General features: G+C 42.7%; 2 protein-coding genes across 3 annotated transcripts in view; one reads left to right on the top strand and one right to left on the bottom strand.

The window, feature by feature from the left end:
- Window positions 1–21,069, bottom strand: part of SAFB (scaffold attachment factor B) — a 28,158-nt gene extending 7,089 nt beyond the window's left edge. Inside the window, 14 exon segments of the mRNA XM_054562051.1 lie at window positions 110–198; window positions 382–521; window positions 858–940; window positions 1,021–1,170; window positions 2,999–3,093; window positions 4,160–4,209; window positions 4,635–4,764; window positions 4,767–5,144; window positions 6,084–6,111; window positions 8,779–8,841; window positions 9,658–9,861; window positions 9,947–10,011; window positions 17,781–17,865; window positions 20,712–21,069. Of these exon segments, the coding sequence (XP_054418026.1) occupies window positions 110–198; window positions 382–521; window positions 858–940; window positions 1,021–1,170; window positions 2,999–3,093; window positions 4,160–4,209; window positions 4,635–4,764; window positions 4,767–5,144; window positions 6,084–6,111; window positions 8,779–8,841; window positions 9,658–9,861; window positions 9,947–10,011; window positions 17,781–17,865; window positions 20,712–20,900 (1,749 nt within the window). The 5' untranslated portion in view covers window positions 20,901–21,069.
- Window positions 21,070–21,249: 180 nt separating this feature from the next.
- Window positions 21,250–23,751, top strand: part of SAFB2 (scaffold attachment factor B2) — a 32,317-nt gene continuing 29,815 nt past the window's right edge. For both annotated transcript variants that reach the window (XM_054562052.1, XM_054562053.1), the window contains exons 1-2: window positions 21,250–21,550; window positions 22,656–22,743. In XM_054562052.1, the coding sequence (XP_054418027.1) occupies window positions 21,365–21,550; window positions 22,656–22,743 (274 nt within the window). In that variant the 5' untranslated portion in view covers window positions 21,250–21,364. The remainder of the gene's footprint in view (window positions 21,551–22,655; window positions 22,744–23,751) is intronic.

Genomic DNA, 23,751 nt, shown 5'->3' with positions numbered 1-23,751 from the left:
TTAAGCTCAAGAATTCCCTAAAACATACTTGGAAATAAAAATGGAAGGAATTTCAAATGAAAAATAAACAAAAACTGCTCAATTCCCTAGGGGAAAAAAAAATACTCACTCTCTCTTTGGATCCTGACGTTTTAACACTAATAACAGGCACACCTTTAGATTTATCCATTACTACAGTCCTCTCGGTTCCTCGACTTCCTGTAAGAAAGAAGTCAGTGTAACGTAAGAAACAAGAAACATCCCTGTAAGAAAAAAATACTCAGCTCTATGGAAAATAAATCCAGTTTGTGTTGCCAACTGATCACAGCAAACCAACAAACTACACCCACCAGGAACAGAGTACAAGGTGAGCTCTTGCCTATCAGTCAGTCAGTGAGCTACCTGATTTTGTGGTTCGGGATCTCTCCGAGGGGCCAGGTTTCTGATCATCTTGATCTTTACTCTTTTCTCCACTTCCGTCTTCACCCTTTTTAGCATCATCTTTTCTATCAGCTTTATCTTCCCTTTTAAGGTTTGCAGATCTAAGTAAGGCCCAAGAACACAGAAATATGTTAGTTCAGGTGTTTAGGTAAGCAAACCAGCCGCCAGCTTCTTGCAATGAGCAAGTGCCACAAAGAAGGATGCCTCTGCTGGCATCAACAGGGCAACAAAGAACAAGGAGCCCATCCCCTTTCTCCAAGTGCCCCTGGATTAAGCAAATCCTCTCCAAGGACTGGTGTTGGAACTTCCTTCCAACAGATGGAAAAAATAAAGGAGGCCACAGGCCTCATGCTCTTCCCTATCTGCAAAGAACTTGAAAGATGTGAAATAAAGAAAAGGGTCATCCTGGCCACAATTCCCTCAAGGAAGAGTAATACCTGTCACTGGCACTGGACTTCTCTTTTTTCCCTTCCCCCTCTCTTTTGTCAGAGGTTTTCTTCCCAGCAGGTTCATTTTTTGCCTGAAAAATAAAAGCAAGGAGAACTATTACCTTACTGTTTCCTCAAATGGTCACAGCCCTGGAAGAAAATGGCCCCTTACCTTTTCCACTGAGATCATCTTCCCGTGGAGCTCTGTCTTGTGCAGGTGGTTAATGCATTTTGTGGCCTCTTCTGCTGTGGACATTGTCACAAAGCCGTAGCAACGGGCTCCAGGACTCCGAGCATTTGTCACAACCTTGGCACCCACCACCTCAAAGGAAAGCACAGATATGTCTCAGACAGGAAGCCCCCTCACACAGACCCCAACACCCACTGCTGAAAACATACAGATCATTATGGTTCATGCCGCTATCCTCTGATGGACCCCAAGTCCTGGTCCCCTCCCTGGTACGAGGACCCCTGGGGGAAACCCTGTCACCAGGTGCCAGAAAAGAGGAAGGTGACTGGGGAGGATAATGGCATTTTCTTGAAGCTACTACGCCAAGGACCTCCTCCATTCCTGGCTATTCCTCCAGGGAACCAGGACGGCAGTGTGGAGAAGAGAGAAGAGTGAAACGAAGGCAGAGTTCTGCCAGCATTCCTTTAATTATTATCTCAAACTTGCAAAGAAATTACTCTGAATATAAAGACATACTTGTGAGCAGTGAGTAGAAAAACCTATCTACACATGGCTATTGACATAAGAACACGTTTGTAAAGAGCACTCTGAAAGGCAGAATCAGTCTTACTAGGAATAATAGTAAGTTCACTAAGATGTTTTAGGCAAGAGAGGTACATCCTCACATGCCATACAATTCCTCCAATGACTCCAGCAAACTGATGCCAGGCACCAGGCTCAGAAGCCCCAGAGGAGCCAGCATTCATCCTCATTGTGCCACATGGAGTCTTAGCCCGAAAGCAAGGTTTCAAAGTGGTCTGGTCCTCTGTTCAAGTCATGTGAAACCTGCGACACACTCAAGACCCCATAGTCTTCAGGGTGACATTTCCCTGCTGAAAGGACGCATCCACTCTGAGGGACACAGGGGAATCAAGAAAGAGCCCACCTTGTATTGGCCTGGTGAGTTGTTAGTTATTTCAATCACCATGGCATGTTTAGTTTTCCCGTTGTTAGCTCTTGGGACATTAATAACAAGGTAAATACTATTGGTTTTCTCTCTTATGATTTGCTGACACCGTAATACGAACAAGGGCCTGTACCAAGTCTCACTTTGGCTTGCCCCAAAGGCTGACTCTTAGAGACACGCAGCCCTAGGTACAGTTTATTTGAAAGGTGTGTCCAGGAGGCACAGGCAAAAAGGGGAGAGGACAAGAGAGAGAAGAGAAGAAAGCCAATACATCTCTCCTAACAAAAAAGGAACTGAAGCAGGAAAGCGGAGGGGGAGACTGGTGCATGCGCATCTATCCATCACTGCCACCTGTGAGAGCCAAGCAGGAAGGTGGGAACAGAGGGACAGATGTCGCAGAGTGGAGGCAGCCAGAGCTGCTCTGGCTCTAAGTAAAGGCAGGCTATGGGTGAGGGCTAAGGACAGGGCATGCATCTCTCTGCCACAGCTGTACACATTATCTTCAGGAGGGATCAACTGAGGATCTCCAAGTGTAGAGATGATGTTCCCATAGGGAAAATGACATGCCCCTGGCCACACAACTCTGAGTGGCAGAGCTGGAACCTACCATTGGTCAAAATGCAAAAGCCCTGTATGTGTACAGTCTCACTTGTGTTCTCCTGTAGCTACTGTCTCACAGAAGTGCCGACAGCACCTCCCGCCCCACCCTGTGCTACAACCTCTGCAGCCCTCTCTGGCCTAAAAATGGATTCCAGAAATCCTACAAGAGTCTCAGTAGTGGCCTGGGGGCCAAGGAAGGGGGAGGAAAAAATAAGGTAGACTAGGCTCTGGGAGCTTCCACAGATCTGTCACCTCTACCTGCGGGGGAGTAGACAATCCTGCACAGGATCATAAGCTGTGAGCTCAAAGAAGAGCAAGGTGTCTAAGTAGTCACTGGAGGGACAGTAATCTATATATAAAGGCCACGGTACACTGGCTTGAAGACATCTTCTTCAGAAAAACCCTTGGATTTACCTTTCCGTATTTGCTGAAAAGATTCTTCAAATCTGTAGCTCTCGTGGTAGAAGAAAGTCCACTAACCCAGAAATTTCTACCACAACTGCTACGACCTATTTAAAAAAAATAAATTCTGGTCAAAATATAACTCATACAATATCCTGAGCTTTAAAGATTAAAGTCTTTCCAAACCACACGTACCCAACTTGTCCCAGATGCCAGCAGCCCCCAAAGCCTGCTGTCCTCACATAACTGTCTGAGTGGCCCACTAGGACCAACAGGACCAGCAGCAATGCCACTTAGGACAGTGAGTTAGAGGCTGTTTTAGGACCACAGGAATTTCCCTAAGAAGTTACCAAATGGTACCAGGCAACCCAGTGAGGTAGTTTTTGAACAGAAAAAGCTGATATCTGTGTGAAACCACGTTGAGGTCTTTTTTTAAAAAAGATTTTAAAGAGGTGAAAGGGAGAGAGAGAAACATCAGTTTGTTGTTCCACTTATTTATGTATTCATTGGTTGATTTGTTGTTTTTTTTAATTTAAATTTTTTTTGGGGGGGGAGACATACACAGAGAGACAGAGGGAAATACCAACAATTTGTTGTTCCACCCACCCGTGCATTCACTGGTTGCCTCTTAAATGTGCCCTCACTGAAAACTGAACCCACAAGCTTGGCATTTCAGGACAATGCTCTAAACAAATGACCTACCCAGACAGGGCCTACATCCGGTTTTCTTTCTGGTGGCACATACTTTGGCACCTATTCCCAAGATTTTTGTTCTTTTTGAACACTGTTTAAGAATAAATCTGGACCAGTAAAATTTCTTTTCAATTAGAGAAGAAATTATAATAAAGAGGAAGGTGCTGATAAAGTTGAAATACCTTTAAGGTATTTCTGCCAGGTAACCTCAAGATATATGATACCAGAAGCACTTGTTTCCATTTCCAAAGCACCCTCACAAAAGCAAGTGTCTTCACCACATTGATACGTCAACCCTGAGGAACTGGCTTGTTCCCCACAACCCAAAACCTGCAGAGTAAAGAGCAGGAGTGGAGAAAGGTCCCATGGAAGAGCCAAAATCACATCTGGGTGAGAAATGCACTGCACGATAAATCAGGATCAAATATCCCACCCCTGCTGAGGCCACACAAACTGAGAGGAGCTGCCATGGGGACCTACCCTTGTCCTCTTTGGAAAGCCGTTTTGTATCCGAGTCATCTTCGACAGAACTAGAGAGAAAAAATAATGTCACTCCAGGAGGAAGAAGCAGAGAGGAAACAAACTCAAAATTATAAAATATGTGCTGAGGTTGCATACCTACCCGAAATTTAGTTCTGAAAAAATGATACCCCGACAAACTTGTATTGGAAATCTGACCTAACCATAAGATTTCACACCCACAGGAGTTAATTAATTCTGCTGGGCTAAAGATAATTAGGAAGAATTAAAGAAAACAACCATGACAGGTTGAGAAAAGAAAAAAAGATTGTGTAATCAGTTTAAAATAAACAAAGAGAAATAAAACATTATTTAGAGGTAATCTACAATTTCATCAGTCTGGCTGGCCAATTGCAGAAAAAAACAGCTTATGTGTGTCATTAAACGACCAATGAAAAGGAGATAGCGTCTGGTCTAAAACTGAGAAAAAACAAACCTCATTTTCTGATCAGCGCCCTCACTGGCTGAGGACTCTTTAGGAGCCGGAGGGACTTCATTACAAGCTTCAAAAGCAAACTTCTTCACGTCTTCTTTGCTATCTCTGGGGTCTGGGCTTGAGGCTTCCCGGGCGCTTCCGCGACCTCCTCGCTAGAGGCTTCCGCGCGCTCTGAGGCTTTACTACTCTGCTCAACTGGCTCCTCTAGCCCTACAGGCTCACAGTCCGTCCTCTCGTCACCGCCTGTCTGCTCCACGGGCTCCCTTTTCACTACCGCTAACAGGGTGTCTGCCTTGCTCCACTGAGCTTGTGCTGTTGACTCGCTGGCCAAATCTAAATCACCCTCCTCCGGATGGCCGCTGCCAAAAAGGTCTTCTTCCTCCGCAAGCTTTCTGTCTGGCCCCACGCTACTTGTATCCTGTGCAAATGGCTGCTCCAGCTCGGAACCTTCTTCTTTTACTGGCTCAGATTTACAAGTTTCCCCCAAAATGTCGAGTATTTTCTCATTTTCTACGGATTTAACAGGAATAGAATGGCACAAGGTTTAATTACCAGGGAAATAAAGCAATCACAAATGCGGAACTGGCACGGCTGCCACACTAACACGAAGAGAACTGCTAGCTACACAGAGATTGGAAAACCCGCGGGTACACATGTTACACTGGTTACACTACCTGCTCTCCAACCGACTGCTAGTGTAAGCCGCTACGCTACATGGAAGAGAAAAGCATCCCAGAGATTTAACCCCCAAAACCGTCTGGCTGATTCTTGACAGTCTTCATTCTGTCGTCGTTTATATATGACTCTTCCAAATTTAGCTTCCAAAGTCCAAGTTGCTTAACTGAATGTATCACCATTCACTGAACAGCTCAATTTCCAAATTTCTTTGAATTTCTTTTAACAGAACAGTCCAACATGAAAACCAGAATCTCTTCCATCGGTGCTCTGAGATATTTGAAGTCCAGAAAGTGAACAGTATTTGTTTGGAATTCTCATGAAGAAACTCTTTCCTCTTCTGGAATCCAGTTATGTCTCAATGTTTTAAAATTTATCTCCCTACCTCTACCTGCACTGCCTGAATTAAAAACCACAAAGTTAAGGTACTGCCCAATATCACAAGATCTGTTTTGTGGGGTGCTGTAGTATTAGCTCGAGAGGCATGCAAACTCTTTCTACATATGTTTAAGTGCCATTTATATTTAAAAAGGCATGAGATCGGTTCATCTCACTGATATATTTTGCAAAATGAGAAGTTAGCCACTTTCACAGATCTGGTGATATGGCTGGGTTTCCAATCTCTATGATCCTTGTATGTTCTGGATCGTAAACCTTTAGAACAATGTATACTAGAGTAAGGCAACTTTTTAAAATTTAAGAATTCAAATTAGAGAAGGTGGAAAACTAGAATGGTACCAAACCCCCGCTGGTCAATTTTTCACTGAACAGTACCTGGCTCCAAGGATGGCTCTTCAATTTCCTGGGAATAAAAATAAGAAAAAACATAAATAAGATTGTGCCTGATGGACAAAACCTACAGTTTATACCAAAAATTACAATAACTAAAAGGGAAATTTTAAAAACACAGATTTAAAAACACACAAATGTAACTTCCTCATGAAGGAAAAGAGCCCACAGAGCTGGCATTCCAACTCCTTTCTCTGGGCCCCAAGCCCCACATTTCAGGCTAGTCTCAAGGGGCCTGGTACCTGGTTTCCATTTTTTGCTGCATTTTCCCAGTGCCTGGCATATCTCATTTTTCATGAGGATAAACTGGCAACATGCTTGTCTGTCCTTCTAGACTGAACTCTTAAATGCAAGGAGAGTAGTGTTTTCATTTTTCTGCTTCAAGTGTCTAACAGAATGCCTAACACATATCAAACAATCAGATTTTCACTTAATTAGTGTAGCATTGGTCTCGAACATTTATAATCGAAGATTTGTGCCCAAATCTTACAGGTACGGGTGGATGAACCTGTTATTATTTTGCATGGTTGTACCACCCCTGCCCCCTGGGTCATCTAAGAGTGCCCCAGGATTACACACCTGTCCTACAGTCAAGGTCTCCACTACCCCTCAAACCGCGCCCCCCCCCCCGCCGAGAGCCCTATCAATTCAGACCATTGCTATCCCTCACCCGGCATCTCCACTTGTCTGACTTGCCACCCTTGTGAGCACATGTCCTCTGTGTCCTAAAGGCTTCTGCAATGGACTCTTACTCCACCTCCCTCTCCAAAAGGCCCACTTGTACCCTGTCCCAACCCCCAGCTACATCCTACACATTTAGGTCAGAGGCCATGTGCTCATAGAAAGACTTCCCTGAATGCCTCCAGAAGCATGAAAGGCCTTTCCCTCATGATGTAGTCCCCAGTCCCTATCTCTGTACAAGGTACATTACTCTGGAATTCTAGCCAATACTGATGAACACTGATTAGGTTCCAGGTGCAAATTTAAACACCTTATATATACATATATTAATCATTAGAGAGTCCTAGCAGGTTGGAACTATTAGCATTATCTTTTTTTTTTTTTTTTTAGATTACAAATCTGGTACAGAGTGGTTCACCAACTTGCTCAAGAACACAAGGCAGAGCCAACATCTGAACAAAGGCTGAATGATAGGGAGTCTGTGTATCAGTCAAGGTTCCTCCCAATGCTCTGTTTATGTGTGTATTTCATGCATGGAGGACAAGCCCTGTGAGGGTGGAGACCATCCTTTCTTCTCACTCACGTCTGTATCACACTAGTATGTCGTGGGTACTTAACATATATCCCTGAAATGGATAGCGATGGTCTCTACTTTCCACTGGGGGCTGACCTGCCATTCTAGGAAACCCTAGGAAATTGTTTCCTTTCCCCACAGTATAACTTAAGTGTAATGAAATTGTTTTTAATATAATGAATCCCACTCTGGGAAGTAAAACTCTGTAACTGAAACAAAGGACTACTCCAGGCAGAACAATTCTCTCAACTTTTTCCAGAGAAAAACAAATATATTTCTGTTTGTCTGTGGAACGGGTTATATGCTTTTCATTTTAACTTGGGAGTCTTTGACCTTGAACAACTCAGTCAAATGACCAGAACTGGCTCCTTGTTTTTTTTCAGAAGGAGAACAAACTGTGTCTTCACAGCTAGAGAGAGACGTCAGCCCTAAAGTGAGCTGGGCTCAACCATGCCTGAGGTTTGTACCCTCTTGAGGCTGGGGTTCTTGCTTGCCAATAATGACCAACTTTGCCCTGCCTGGCAGAAGGAAATGGAGATCTTGTCTGGTAGCACATGTGACATAATAAAAAGATTAAAGAAACAAAACAAAGATTGGCATAAGCTGACTGTACTTTAATTTCCTCACAAAACTTTCTCTTAAAAGCTAGACAGCTACCCAAGTAAGTTTATTCCAGCAGTTTACATTATATAGTCTGGCAGAAAAATTAAAAGGAAACTCAATGCCCTGGCCAGCATGGCTCAGTTAGCTGGGTGTTGTCCAGCAAAGTGTAAGGTCTCTGGTTCGATTCCTGGTCAGGGAACATGCCTGGTCTCCTAGGAAAGGGGAACCATCCACCTTGTCTCAGCTATTAGTTTTTCTGCAGAGGATGCCTTCCAGAATGGATCCCAGGCTGGGCCTTCCCTTCGTGTGGTCAAATTAACAAGAACTTCCCCAAATACGCCCCTTCAGCTGTAGGAAAGCCAGAGTAATTGGGGGGTGAGGGGGAGAGTAGAAAGTGAAGATAATGAGTCCTTGGCAATTGGTACACTGTAGTTGGGGGAAGGGAAGCAAAGCCCCCTCTAAAGATGCTGACGGCCCTGGCTGGTGTGGTTCAATGGACTGAGTGCCTGCCTTCAGGCCAAAATGTTGCCAGTTTGATTCCCAGTCAGGGCACATGCCTGGGTTGCAGGCTAGGTCTCCAGTTGGGGGCATGTGAAAGGCAAATGATCAGCGTTTCTCCCCCTCTCTCTCTCCCTCCTTTCCCCTCTCCCTAAAAAAAAAATAAAATAAAAAAATAAAAAAAATAAAGATGCTGAAAAAGTAAGCAATGCTGACAAACCTTGATATGATTTTTACTTGGGAGTATTACACAAAGTCTGGAGTGGTTTTGAAAAACCTGTAGTCTAACCTTTGATGCTAAAATTATTGAAACATACAATTTACCTGTAATATAGTGAAGTCAGATGATGAAGTATCTAAATTGTTTATAGTTTCTCTGTCCTCTAGCTGTAAAATAACAGAAAACAATTTATTACATCAATAAGGTAACATAATGATACATCTACACAATGAAAATTATCAGCCATGAAAAGCACTTAAGACCACATTCTAAACACAGTGCAGGAATCACAACAGCAATACTGTGATTCCACTGGGGATGTTGGAAAATATCCCCCTGGACTAAAGGGGTGGGGGAGATGCCTACTATAGTAAACAGACTCTGCAAGTAGATCTACACACAAGGTTTGGGGGTTACTCTTCCAGGAACAATGGCCAGAATCACACTTTGGAGTGGACTCGTGCACTTTAGCAGCCATCTCCACTTCCTCAAGCCTGGATACTTATGATGCTGGGACAACTGCCCCTGAGGTGACTACTGTCCCGAATGCAATGGCATCTCTGAGAACCCTGCCTCCTAGCATTATCAATTTCAAAATGACAGTATGGGGGCAGGAACTGACAAAGCCCAGGTGATCCATTGCCTTTTCTGTATACCCAGCAAAGAACATCTATATGTCATACTGTTAAAAAGATTAAAGGACATAATGCCTATTGTCTGGCAGACAGGTCTTGAATAGTGTCCCGAAAATGTTTAATGCTGCATTATATAAATGGACAACATATAATCCTGTACCTCATGAGACACTACTTTTCAATAAAACAAAAAGGGTGTCTTCAGAATCATCTGAACTTTATATGCAAACATTATCCTACTGAACTGGCACTGAACGAACTTATTCCAAGTATAAAACTTCTCAGTTATTATGATGTTTGAGGAACTGATGCATTCAGGGTGCATTCTAGAGACTGCCGAGTACCTACAGCATGTTCTTGAAGCTGCTCAGGAAGCTCTTTCATTTCTCCCTCTAGCTCTCTACTATCAGACAGGGACTCTGGGAGATTATCAGCATCATCGTCTTCCACACAATCTGCAACGCTTCCATTATCGATTTCAGCTTCATCTAACACGCTGATATCCATCATGTCAATATCCTGCAAGTTCTCCAAACTGGTTTCAACATCCTCCTGTGACATAACAAAATACAACCATCAATGGATGAACTGCCACTGGTCCATTACTGAGTAGATTCACTGGCAAGGATGCACGTACCTGTCCATCCCCAGAATTTTCCTCCAGTCCATTATCTTCCACACCTTCTTCTTCTGGTTTACGTCCTGGAAAGATAATTGTCAACAGCACGAGATCAGTAACATGCATTTTCCAGAAGCAATAATTTTTACTTTTATAGGCCCTCAGCACTACAAAAGTGCCAACTAAAACACTCACGGCACTTCCCAACTGAGGAACACTGTGTAATCCAGGAATGGTAAGGCCATTCTGGACAAGGTAGCCCCCCTGCCACCCAAGCAGGAGAGGTTCCATTCTTACCAGTGGCTGTGGAAGTATGAAGAGCTCAAAATGGGTACTTAGTAAGGTGAAGGCAGTCCAGACCTTTGTCAGGCCTGGCCTTCTCATTAAGCGGCTTCAGTTATAGGGAGAATAGTATCTCACACAAATGTGCTTTTTACATAAGGAACATGGAGCATGTTTTCCCACAGAGACAATGACAGAAAGCAAAACATAAATAAGCAAAGAAAAAAAGAAAAGCCATTCCTAACTACCACCTAGAGTTAGCCTAGTTAACATGCTGATCATGTTATCACATACTGACGTATATAGTATCTTCCCATATTTTTCTATGTATATACATGCAGTATGCTAAAAAAAAAAGGCACTTAATATGTAATCTTTTCACTTAATATCTTGTGAACATATTTCCATATTCTTTAATAACAATACATGGAGATACCATTGTTGATCTAATAAATATCTATGATTTGAAAATTAAAAAAAAAAGATGAACACTCTGGTAATTTTTTTTGGCATACAGGCAATTATCCTTTTAGAACATGGTCTAGAAATGGCATCTTCAGGACAAAGAGTACATTTAAAAAATGAATGAAAGTGCCAATCTTTCTGAATCTTCGTTAAAATCAGCTTTTTATCTTTATCCATGCTAACTTGCTAGGCAAAAAATGAATTCTTGCTTTAACCTGAATTTATCTGATTATTGCTTAGGCTGAAATTTTGTTGTTGATCATTTGTAATTTTATAAAGTTAATTATATCCTTTCCCCATTTAAAAACTTCTGTTCCATTTCTCCTCATTTTATATTTCCATATCGTATACACAACACGTATTTTCTCCCAGTTCCTTAGCAATTTTAAAATTTTATTTATGGGTTTTGAGTTCATTTCACTTTCATGTAGCCAAAGTCATTAAACAGTTTTTATGAATGGTTTTTTATCTTCATATTTAAAAGTTCTCCATACGAAGACTATATAAATATTCACATGTATTTAGTTCTTCAGTGGTTTTCAATTTAACATTTGGCTCTTTCAGTTTTGTGCAGTAAGACTATTTTCCAAAAGACTGTTCCATTTGGAAACTGATTTTCCTACACTATTAATTTTTCTCCTGACCATTGATTTCAAATGTTGGTCCTACTCATTAGTATATTCTTACATAAGTCCAGAACTATTTCAAGTTTCTATTCCTTTCCACTGATCTCTTATTTTTGTTCCAGTATTAATCATGTCGCATTATAATGTACTGAGATTGACCAGAAGAAAAGGAAACTAAAGTGAACTGGAAGAAATGACTTCAGGCATTTCAAGAGGTTAGTGATTTAAGGTGAAGAAAAAACAAACACTAAGAAGCTGGACACATCTAGGCTTGCATTTCACTTTTTACCCAACTTTGACCCAGTGCTTTAAAAATAAGAAAACAATTTCCCCTAATTCCCCTTATCCAAAGTCATAATTTCTCTAACAGATGAGTTTACAACATTCACAATCTGTTCTGGAGCCCAGTTTACAGAAGGCATGATTGTTGGCACTTTCATCCCAACAGTAGTAATATGTGGTTATTAAAAAAAAAAAAAAAGAAAGAAACATGTAAATGATAATAGAAATGTCAGAGCTGAAGCAAGATGGAAATTATTAGGTAGACAAAACAATTAAAAAATTTATGGCCAAAATGAAATTCATGATTTCTAGAGTAGGCTTGCTGAAATTAACCTCAGTGCCTACTTTCCCTTTTTTACTTTTATTTTTAAATTACAGTTGACATTCCGTATTATATTAGTTTCAGATATGCCCAATTGGCTATTTTCAATGTGAATAAAGAATAAAATCACACATATGAAATACATGACTTATACTGTGGAGACAATGTTTCAAAGCAGAGTTTTGTGTCTTAAAGCTACTGCCACAGATAGCTCTTTCAAGCAGGAAGATAGACCTCAGCTTCTGGAAGGATGTGGGGAGGAATGATGATCTGTCACACAACCTCAGGAAAATACACTTCCTGCAAGGAAGGCCTTTCTCCTTGTGTGAAGATAAAATTCCTTTTATTTTTTTTTAAATTGAATTTATTGGGGTGACATTGGTTCACAAAACCTTACTGTCTTCCAGATCAATTTAAGCCTACTAAATGCCATTTCAAGTAATATAAGGAAACCAGACATTAATTTGCCTGTATTTAATGATTAAGCTTAAGTTGTAAAAAATGTGCAACATTCAGAGCAAAACAAACAAACAAACAAAACCCCACAAAAGACAAGAACCCCAAATCTAATCATTTACATCACAATGGAAGCTTTAAAAAACATCCCTCTCTCAGGGATAAGAATTTCTTGTAGCATGTTACCTGATTTTTATTTAGGAACATAGGGGGTCACACTAGTACTAGAATTCAAAACATTATGTACAAACACCCTTGGTGGCTGGCTTGGAACCCCATTACCATTTTATGACTTTTTTTAAATTGAATTTATTGGGACAACATTGGTAAATAAAACTATATAGGTTTCAGATGTACAATTCTGTAATACATCATCTTTATATTGTATTTTGTGTTCACCACTCCAAGACAAGTCTCCTTCCATTTTATATTCTTACAGCAAAACATGTTCTGGGCTTCAAAGGACACTAGGAGCTCAACCCAGCTGTCTTTGCACATGCTCTGGGAAGACGCATCATTCCCCAGCTTTACTGGGTTTGATAAAGCTGCTATTGCTGTAGAATATGTACACGAGTTGTTTTCCAATTCTAGTCTAGTTACTAGGAAAAACCTAACTAGGTTATCAAAAACTTCCCATCCTCTATACCATATTTCTCCGTTTCACAAGAAAGGAAGCAGATTTTCACCAAGCAGAATCAGGGTTTCCACTTTTATGATCAACTTCTTTCCTGAGCAGCAGCACAGGCACACTACAGACCAAGTCTTTTCCAGGGGAGAACTCTCAAGGTAAGACAGGATAGGAATTGTCAAGAGAACATGCGTTCTTAGGAATGTTTTAGTTTTCAATACAGGAAACCCCTCCCCCCTTGAATGCTTCTCAACAATCACTATTTGGGAGAAGACACTCTACACTTTCCAAAGATAAAAAAAATGTATTTAAACCAATCCCAAATTAAGATAAATGAAAAAAAACCACTCCCTGGCAAAACCTGCCCCCTCCTTTTTAAGATTTTACTTATTTTTAGGGAGGGGAAGAGAGGGAGAGAAACATCTGCTGTTGCCCCTTGCCTACACCCCAATCAGGGATCAAACCTGCAACCCAGGCGCGTGCCCTGACTGGGAATTGAACCAGCAACCCTCTGCTTTACAGAATGAAGCCCAACCAACTGAGCCACACCAGTGAGGGCAGTACTGCCTATCTTTAACCAATGGAAAAGGTACCCCTCAAATCCTGCCTCCATAAACATCATCTATTTGCAGCCTCCAAACTACAGTCATTGCTGTTCTTTTCTCTGTAACCTGCTCCTGCCCCCACTTGCTTGGGATTCTACTTCCTCTTCTGGTTCAGCTTCTGATTATGTCCACAGTCACCTGGTGGACTGCCTCCTCCCACTTCTGCTAGGACTTCACCAGAGCACCTGTGTCACCTGAGGAATGGGTAGGCCATGACTTGTTTTTACTTGACTACACAGTCACACTCATTAAAAGGTCCACACTCATTACAGTGTAAATTTTATTTCACTAATAAAAGATTCACTTCTCAAGATATGAAAAAAAGTAGTCTCCCTTCTCCCCACTGTACTTCTGAGAAGTAACCGTTGTTATCAGGTTGGTGGGCCTTCAAAACATTTTCTTGGGCATTTACATGCATATATTACATAAGCAAAAATAAATTTGTTATATAGTAGGATCATATTGTATATACTTGCTGTAACTTGTTACTCAGTAACATGTCTTGGAATATTTTCTTGCACTATATATTGATTTGCCAACCATCTTTTTTCCCATACTGAGGATGTCCCCAGCCAAGAGGCTTTACTAGTTTACTATCTCCAACCAACTGTCCATTTCCTCACATCTTGCCAATGTAGGACATTAGGAATGGTGTAAGTTTTTATCAGTGTAACAGGTAAAAATAATGTTCCATTATTATGTTTTCCTTCAATTGCTAGTGAGGGAACCTTTTTTGTTTATAGGTCATGTTGGTTTCTTTTATTTGTGACTGCCCATTCACAGTCTCTGCTCTTTGTCAACTGGATTGCTCTATTTTCCTCACTGATTTGCAGGAATAGTTAATGCTTTCTGGATATTTATATGAAGCAATATTTACTCCCAGTCTGCTATCTCTAAATTACTTATGGTATCTTTTTGGGAGGCTTAAATCTTTTATGTAGTCATATTTATTTTTCTTTATAGTCTCTCAGTTTTAGTCTCATTTCAAGTCTTCCTTACTATAATATTATAAAAGTACTATCCTAGCTGAAATTTCTATTTTGTATGGAAGGAGGTAAGAATAGAGTTCTCCCCACCATCAGACAGCCAACCATTCCATCATTTATCAAAAAATTCTTAGTGCTACCTTTAAAGTGAACAAATTCTCAAACTTACCACTGCTTCCAACAGCTTACTACTAAAATTAGAACCAAGTCTGCATCACTGGTTTTTCAATATTTTCATTATTCTTGTGCATTTTCTTTTCAGATTTTTAGAATAAATTCCAAGGTTTCTTTTTAGGTTACTTCAGGGGGAAATTGACAACTCTTTGATATGAAGCCACAGCTAGGAAAACTTCCTCAAAACCAGTCATGTCACAGGTCTTGAACAGTTCCTTTTAGTTTCATTTACTATTTTATATTATTATATTTTTATGTCCATCTGGCAATATCTTACTTAGTAAGTCTTTGACTTGCAGATGATATCACTGACACCTCAAAAATGCAAGAGAATCATGTGATAAACAATTGTAACTAGACAGCAAGTGCAAACTCAAAATGGTTAGAAGAACTCTATTTTCAGTTAAAATCTTGATACAATCTAATAAGGTAGTTGAAAATAATTCAGTAGAACTTACAGGCTTGCCTATTAAATATCAAAAGGTACTGTAAGGCCCCAGCTAGAACTAATTATGCTGAGCAAGGAAACCAGACATAAAAGCAATTGTACTGTTTTACATGAAGTTCCACAACAGGCAAAACGAAATCTATGGTGACAGCAATCACAAATTTGCAGGGGGTGGGAGGTGCACGGAGTATGACTGGAATAGGTCAAGAGAAATGCAACAGAAATATTCTTTGTTTCGATCCCTACCTACCTCAAAACTGTGAAAATAAATCCCAAATAAATTAAACATCCAAATGTAAAAATAAAACCATGACTATTACTCTGTAACACAGTATATTTTCTATACTTTAAAGCAATGGAAAACCTTTCAAAAAAACATAAAATCTAGAAAACATATAGAATAGGTTGACAGCATTGCCTATGTTAATGATTAAAACTTTAATAACCAAAACACCACAAACAAGGTAAGTCAAGCCACTGGGGGGAAAAACAATTGCAACATTTTATAGAGAGCCCTTAAAAGTCAACAAGATAACCCAATAGAAAAATGGGCAAAGGGCATGAAAAGGCAATTAGGAAAATGCAGATGGCCACTTTACCAGAAGCTGCTTAATCTGTGAAGAAATGCAAATAAATACAACAAAATACCTTTCCTCTATATAAGAGGAAATATTTAAAAAGATAAATAGCCCTGGCTGTTGTGGCTCAGTGGGTTGAGCACCGGCCTGTGAATCAAAGAGCTGCTGGTTTGATTCTCAGAGCACATGCCTGGGTTGCAGGCCAGGTTCCCAGTGGGAGACGCACCAGTGGCAACCACACATTAATGTTTCTGTCCCTTTTCCCCTCCCTCCCTCCCCCTCTCTAAGTAAATAAAATATTTTTGAAAAGAAAAAGATAAATAATACTCTGTGTTAAATGAGAGTTTAAAGAAACATGCATTCTCCTCCCATTGTTGGGTGCCAGATTGCCCAGTACAGCCTATTATTGGAGTAGCTATTATGAAATAAAACGCACATATCCTTTGCAGAATTCCACTTCTAGTTATCAAAAAATATATTCCTTTAACCACATATAAATATTTGTGGTTCATGGAAACACTGAAAATTAGAAATGCCAAGTGAAAACTGGAAAATAACCTCATGTAAAGGATTACTACTAAGCTATTAAAAAATGAGGTCTTTGACTTGTAGGACTTTGGGAAAATGCCCTTAACATGTGAAGTAAAAAGAAACAAATTATAAAATACTTTGTATACGACCTATTTTTTTTAAGCACAGAAAAATATATGCACACAAAAAGTCTAGGAAAGTATGCCCAACCTTTACTAATAGGTTTCTTCCCGACTGGGAACTTCCACATTTTACTTAATGCATGTCTGTATTTTAAAAAAACCTTAGTACAAGTACTTTTTTAAAAGGAAAACAAAGCAAAAAAAAAAAAAAACAACCCCAACACACCAACAAAAAAACAAAACACCCCCCCACCCCCCAAAAATCCACAGGCTCAATTTCCCCCACTACAATTGATCTTCTCTGTTAATTTTCCAGTACTCTTTGCCTTGGCAAAGATATTTACTTGGGCAGAGGCAAAAATGCACAATGTACACTGGACCACAGAAATAACTTCATTCCAAGATGAGTTTACAACTGCTGTTCTCCCAGAGCTTATACCACAGTGTGGCCGCCATTGGTGTCTGCCTCTTAGATATTTAAAACCTAGTTCTTTCTTCTTCATTGACCAGGTAATATGAATATTTCATCTTGTTTTGAAGCCTGAGCAACAAAGCCTCCAATCACCCAAGGGACATTTCAGAACAGTCTAAATGCCCAATTTTAGCTGATTCTATCAGAAAACAGTAGTTGAATGTTACTAAATTACTGAGTAATTACCAAGGGGGAAGATAAACAGGGAAGATACAGCCCCTGCCCTCAACAATCTGGTTAGGACATGTGGCAGGAGAACACAAACAAGATACAAGGAATTAGGCAGTACAGAGGACCTAAGGAGGCATGAGTTGCTATCAGTGGTATCAGAAGCTGTTTCTTGATGAACTAGGACATGAATACAGACAGATGGGGAAGAGTGAGCACAGCAGAGCACAGAAGGCCAAGAGAGTGAACCACATTTGCACCTGATGAAAGCCCAGAATGCAGCAGAGGAAGGCAGTAGAGAAGTAGTAGGAAAGAGAGGTGCAGGTGAGATGGTAAGGGTCATGAATGCTATGTGGAAAGTGGCTTTTATACAGCAGGCAGTTTTTGAAAGCAATGTCTGTAAAAGTGATAACTGTTTTAACCAGGTAGTATTTAAAAGGGAAGTTAATTTCTGCAAGTCAGAGCAACAGGAGACTTAAGCCGCCCTAAACACTCTATTTAAGGAAGGTTAAGGGTCTGAACAAGCAAAGGCTGCTGAGAAATCTATAGTGGAAAACGAACAGAGGTGTAAAATACCCCTTCCATCCTCTGGAGTAATCCTGAAGAAAAATGTTAGGCTTCACTCCAGGCCCCAAACACAACCAAGTAAATGAAGCATATTACCAAGTTCTTAACATTAGTAGTACTTATAAAAAAATTCTTGATACCTTTGCTAGATCTCTTTGATGTTTTCTTGTTTCCTTCAGAGGTAATTTCGATTTCGTCAGGATTACCTCCTTCATCTTCAATTGCCTAAAGGGAAGTAAAAGTTCACCAAAAAAATGTCAGCACACAGACTTGACTTTGACAGAAGCTTCAGGCTGCTGATCTGGAAATGCATCACCCCCACCCCAACCCCTTCCATTTATTCTTTCTCTTGCTCTACACATTGAAGCAAGGGCTCTGGAGTGACAAGCTACCCGTTCTCAGCTGTGTGGTTTTAAACAGATTTACCTAATCACTTCAAGTTTTCTACTCTGTAACATGGGGCTACACAAAAATTCTTACCCTTAAAAGCTGTGTGAGAACTCCATCACCCATGTAAAGCAAGCACTGAATAAATATTCAGGTTATTTTTAATATTATCATCACAATCTGGTTCAACCCATTCCCGGGGACTCAAAGAAGGAAAGGCACACTCTCCAATTTCCTATGACTTCACCCACCAAAGTGCTATTTGACCTTCTCAGAATCCCCCTCCATGCCAAGCCTGCACGGAGCAATGTCTGTACAGAATACTATCACTCGATGGCTGAGTTTCTACTGTGTATGCCATAGAACAAGACATGACATGTATTACATCTTCTATGACTGACTCCTAAGGTCTTGCTCTCAGCCGCTAGGGGATCCACCTCAAAGGACACAGAATTATATATAGGAAGCTCTTGGCAAACCCAACCTCCCACCCCAAGAACTTGTCATTCAGTTCACAGCTCCACCCACACTCAGCAAATTAGTACTGAACACGTCAATGGTGACATCCCTGGATACTGGGCTTCACATTTAGGTCTTAATAATAATCCTTTCTTTTTACTGTACTATCCTTTGAGCATAACTTCCATTTAAACCCACTTCAGATACTGTGCTTTATATCCCTTACCCTCTTGGAAGGGACAGACAATTCCGGACCACTAGGAGAAGAGAAGAACTGCTCCAGACAGGAGGTGTACCTTTCACCCTCAGTACGGCTCACTGGGGTGCAGTGTTTACAGGGTCATCCCTGCGGGAACTGAGGGCCCTGAGTCATCCTTATAGGCCCTGGTAATGGACACTTTGTGTATTCCCTCTACCTTTTCCTCTTTTACCCTTCCAGGAAAAATTAACCAAGAAAAGGACACAAACTGGATAACACAAGTAGAACAGAAAGAGATCAGTAATTCCAGACTTGTTTGGACAGGACAGCAGATGGGTATATAGGCTGATGGTATTTATGTAATGCCCATGTCCCTAAGAAACTGAAAGGAGGGAAAAGGCAGGATAGATTTTGTCCCCTCACAGGTGACAGTGATGGAAGATTCTTGAAGTCACACACCAGCCTGACAGGAGGGTTCAATGCCATCTTATCAGCTTTGAAGACTTGCAGGCTGTCTGAGGGATAAAAAGGATAAAACCTTCAATTTAGTTTTGTTGACAGGAGATCGGGGTGGTTAAGAACACAGACTACATCTCCCCAAGTGCCAATCTTCACCCTCCTTGCATTTTCGCCAGGTAAACATTTCGGTTGATGAATCGCCAGCCCTGAGTTAAAAAGGTATCCATAGTGAAAGAAATACAAACTCTAGTTAGAAAGGCCTTAACTGGCTCTGGGCGTATCAACTCACCACTCCTGAGCCTGCCCTATGTTATCTGGGAAATAGGAAATAATCCCTACTTCTCTCAACAGTATTCAATAAAAAATAAAACCCCAACCTCAGTTGTTAGGGAGCCGGAGTGGAATGAATCACAAACCACTGTCTGCAGGAGATGGGAGATTGGTGTCAAGGCTGAGAGCTCCGCAAGGCAAGGGAGCTAGGTGTGGGGGGAAAGTAAAGAAAGAAACCAACAGGAATAAGGAGATCTTAAGGGATGCAAACATTTACTTAATTCTGTGCTTTTCACACCCATCCTTCAGTACTTCTCAAGGTGGCAAAGAGACAAAATGAACTGTGACAACGATCGTATCCTCAGTGTTTACATGTGCCAAGCAACAAGCCAAGGCCGTTTCAAGCAACCTCACTTAGTCCTAAAACAAAAGCACTATGTCCCTTCTTTTTACACAAGAAAAAACAGGCTCAGAAAGGATTAAACGTCCTCCATGCCAAAGACCAAGCCACCGAAGACCTGGCAGAGCCCCAAGTCCAGGCGCGCACTCCGCCGGCCGCTCGCGGAAGTCCCGAAGGCGTCTCTGCGTTCTCCCCGGGTCGCTCCGCTGCGTCTCTAGGCACTATTGCCAATAACGTTTTCCCTTCCGTGTTATACCCGCGAGCCAGTGATGGCAAACCCCAAACTGCTTTCTTCCCCTTTAAATGTTTTGACAGACTTGTTTTATAAATTAACCTCCTGCTCAAGAATGTTGACCCCAATGAGACAACGAACATATATATCTTTCCAAAAAAGACTCTCGCGGCCAGCGCGGGCATCGGGAATCGGCCGGCTTGGGTTCAAGTCTCATCGCCTTCTCTCAACGACCGTGTGACCTTGGCCGAGTCCCCTGCCTCACCTAGGAAGTGAGGATTTCAGGGTTCCCCATCCAGTTTGGAGACTGGGAAGAAACAATGAGAGGAAGGCCCTCAGCGAAATGGCTGAAGCGTAAAACAGAAGCCCACGGTTGATGTTAACCCACCATCTAAAGCTGAAGGGCCAACGTGGTTTCCCCGGTTCGCGTCCAGATTTTATTTTTATTTTCCTTGCTCTAATGCGCAGCGCTGCGATTTGAACCCGAGCCAGGCTGGGCTCGCAGCTCCCGCTGGGGCCTAGGAGAAGCCGGTAGAAGAACGGAGCCAGGACGGACACAGGCCGCAAGAGGCCGGAGGCGGGCCCCAATGCTAAGGAAACTCTGTCGCGGCCGCGGAGGGTCCCCTACCCCCAACTCTTGCCCACCCCGAGGGCCCCGACTCCACCTTTCTGAGCCTCTCCATCAAAACGCTCTTGTTGCCGCTCGAGTCCAGATTCCGTTTCTTCAGCTCCGCCCGAAGATCGATCACCCGCAGGTCACTGAGGCGCCGCGTCCCGGTCTCGGACGAGGCGGAGCTCAGAGCTGCTGCGCCCGCCGCACCCGAATCGCCTAGGCCTGAGAGAGTCTCCGCCATTCCAGGGACCCTGGCTCCACCACCCACTTCACACAGAACCGGGCCGGTGTTCTCTCAGCTCCTAGCACAAAATGGCGCCGCCTGCCAGAGAACTGCTCCAGCCGCCCGAGCTCGCTAAGCTTTTGCGCAGGCGCACCAGGCACAGGACCGACGCTCTCGGTAGCTTTTAGCGTTTGCTTCGTTAGAGCCCTGGGGGGTGCGCGCAGGCGCAATGCACCTCTCGGCCTCCCGCCGCGAAAGGCCGGGACGCATGCGTGCTGCAAATTCGGCGCCTGCGCGTTGTCGCTGGGAACCTGAGGTTCGTCGACGCACTAGCCCGCTTGCAGCTAAGAACGCATGTGCGGCCGGAAAGCGGGGCGGGAGGAAGTGAGTGCGTTTTCCTCTTAGGCGGCGCCATTTTGTGCTCAGAGCCGCTACAGCTACTGCCGGTGTGAGGAGTAGGTGCCGGAGACAGGAAACTCGGGATGGCGGAGACTCTGGCAGGGTCCGGCGACTCGTGTTCTGGCACGGCCGCTGTTGGCCCGGGCGCCTCGGAGGCCGGGACTCGGCGGCTCAGCGAACTGCGGGTGATCGACCTGCGGGCAGAGCTGAAGAAGCGGAACCTGGACACGGGCGGCAACAAGAGCGTCTTGATGGAGCGACTCAAGAAGGTGAGGTGGCTCGGGGTCCGGGGGGCCCGGAGTTGGCGGAGGAGGCTGGGGTACGCCCCTGCATGGACCTGTCATCGCGACTCCTGGACGAGGGCAACCGCCCCGCCCCCCTTAGGGCCGACCCCCGGCTCGAGCTGTCGGGGACCAGGGGGCCAGGCTGCGTAACCTTGGCCTGTCACCGCACTCTCTGCTTTGCTTCTCGACTTAAGTGCGCTGAAGGCCCGCATTATTAGCCACTAGGGTGGTCTCTGGACTCCTCTGGGAGCTTGAGTTTTAGACTCGGCTCTGTGACCTTGGACAAGTGCCTTCTCTTCCCTGAGCCTCAGTTTCTCTCTCTGGAGAACTGATGACTGAAGGACCTTTGAGATCCTGTAGGAAAGGAACTTGTGCTGGTACCTGTCCCCATGACCTTTGCACTTACCGTGCCCTGCCCCCGACTGCTCATCTCCCAGGTCTTCTGGCTGACTCCTTGTCATTTTGGGTCTGTTTGAGATGTCACCTCCCCAGTCACTCTTTAAAGTGCGGCTCCACCTCCCTGTCTGTCTGTCACGTCATCCTCTGTTTGTGCCCCACCTCGTAGCACGTAACACAAAGTTGAATATGGGCTTTGGTTTTCTCCCCAACCAGAATAAGTTTCTTAAGAGTAGGGACGTGGTGAGTTTACTGTTGACTGCCCAGTCCTGTGCCAGGCATGCGGAAAGTACTGCCCCTCCTCCCCCCGCGTCTGATTGTTCTTCCCCCCAGAGGTCAAAGATGGCTTGTGGAATACGACTGAATTGCATGTGCAGACCAAGTACAAGCCTTTTGTTGTTAACCTAAACTACAAGGTTGGGCAGTTTCGAGGTCAGGGACCATTTTGGAACTGGTCGTTGACCCTGATTCTGGAGACCCAGGTCACCCATCCCTTTGCCTTTTGGGTGTGGGGTGCAGAGAGAACCAAGTTATGCTTTGTTCATCCTGTGCCTTTTGGGCTTGCATCCCATATGGCAGAACCAGACTTGCTCTTTGCAAGGAAAGGTTTGCTTTTCTGTGCCCAGAAGTTGTTACAAAAAAACAAGTGTGCCCTGCAGCTCTGGATAATGTAAAATTCATCTCTTCCTGACAGGCAGTTAAGGAAGAAGGGCAGGATCCTGATGAAATTGGCATCACATTGGAAGCCACAAACAAGAAGATAGCAAAGAGATGTGTTAAAGGTATCCACCTGTATTTACTGCTGTTTGGGGCCTGAGTGTTTGGTCTGAGAGTTTAGTTACAGAACTGGTCTTTCAGCGCTCTTTCTGCCCTCCAGGCCAGGAGGAGAATGTCTTTGGCTGTCATGGTTCTCTGTCTCATAATTAGGTCTGCTCTTCACCAGTTAAGCTAAGAAGTAGCTCTGTCAGGGTGCTGGAGGAAGACACCAAGTAAAATTAAAATATATAATAAAAATATTTCAGCTCTTGCCATTGGTATTAAAAAAGAACTAGAGTAAGACACTTCTAAAAGCTGCCCCAAGTGTTTTGAGCAACTGAATCCACCTGCTTGGCTTCCTTATTGGTTAAAAAAAAATAGGACATAAATCAAGGAAAATGACAACAACCTAAGACCAAATCAAATAGAACCCAGCTTCTCCAGGGTCCGAAATAGATGGTTGGAGTGTTTGTACCCAGCCTATGTTTTACCAGTGTGGTTTTTTTTAATTTAATTGATGTAATTCAAATACTGTAAAATTACCTGTCTACAGTGTACAGTGCACTGCTTATTCACAAGGCTACACAGTCGTCACTAGTATCTAATGCTAGAACATTTTCATCACCCCAAAATGAAATCACCATGCCAATTAACAATCACTCCCAATCCCGCCCCCCCGCCCCGCCCGCTCTCAGTCCTTTGCAATATCTGATTGATTTTGTTTCTGTAAATTTGCCTATTCTGGACATTTCATATAAATAGAATCATACAATATGTGGCCTTTTGTGTCTGCCTTCTTTCACTGAGCATTATGTTTTCAAGGTTTATGTTGTGCCATATATCAATTCCTTTTTATGGTTGATACTAGTTTTGGAAGGATTTAATTCCATAAACTTTGAAACCTTGCTACCCTCATTAGCTATTGTCCTCATTATTAGATTTTACAGTGATAAGATATAATTGAGACAGCAGAGGACAGTTGCTTAGAAAATAAAAACATTAATTTGTAGCATTTTTAACAATTTCAGTTTACT

The sequence above is a fragment of the Pteronotus mesoamericanus genome, unplaced genomic scaffold, assembly GCF_021234165.1.
Source record: "Pteronotus mesoamericanus isolate MK-2021 breed Mesoamerican mustached bat unplaced genomic scaffold, CSHL_Meso_final scaffold_636, whole genome shotgun sequence".
Lineage (NCBI taxonomy): Eukaryota > Metazoa > Chordata > Mammalia > Chiroptera > Mormoopidae > Pteronotus > Pteronotus mesoamericanus.
The sequence above is the reverse complement of the archived record's forward strand: the minus strand, read 5'-3'. Positions and strand labels throughout refer to the sequence as shown.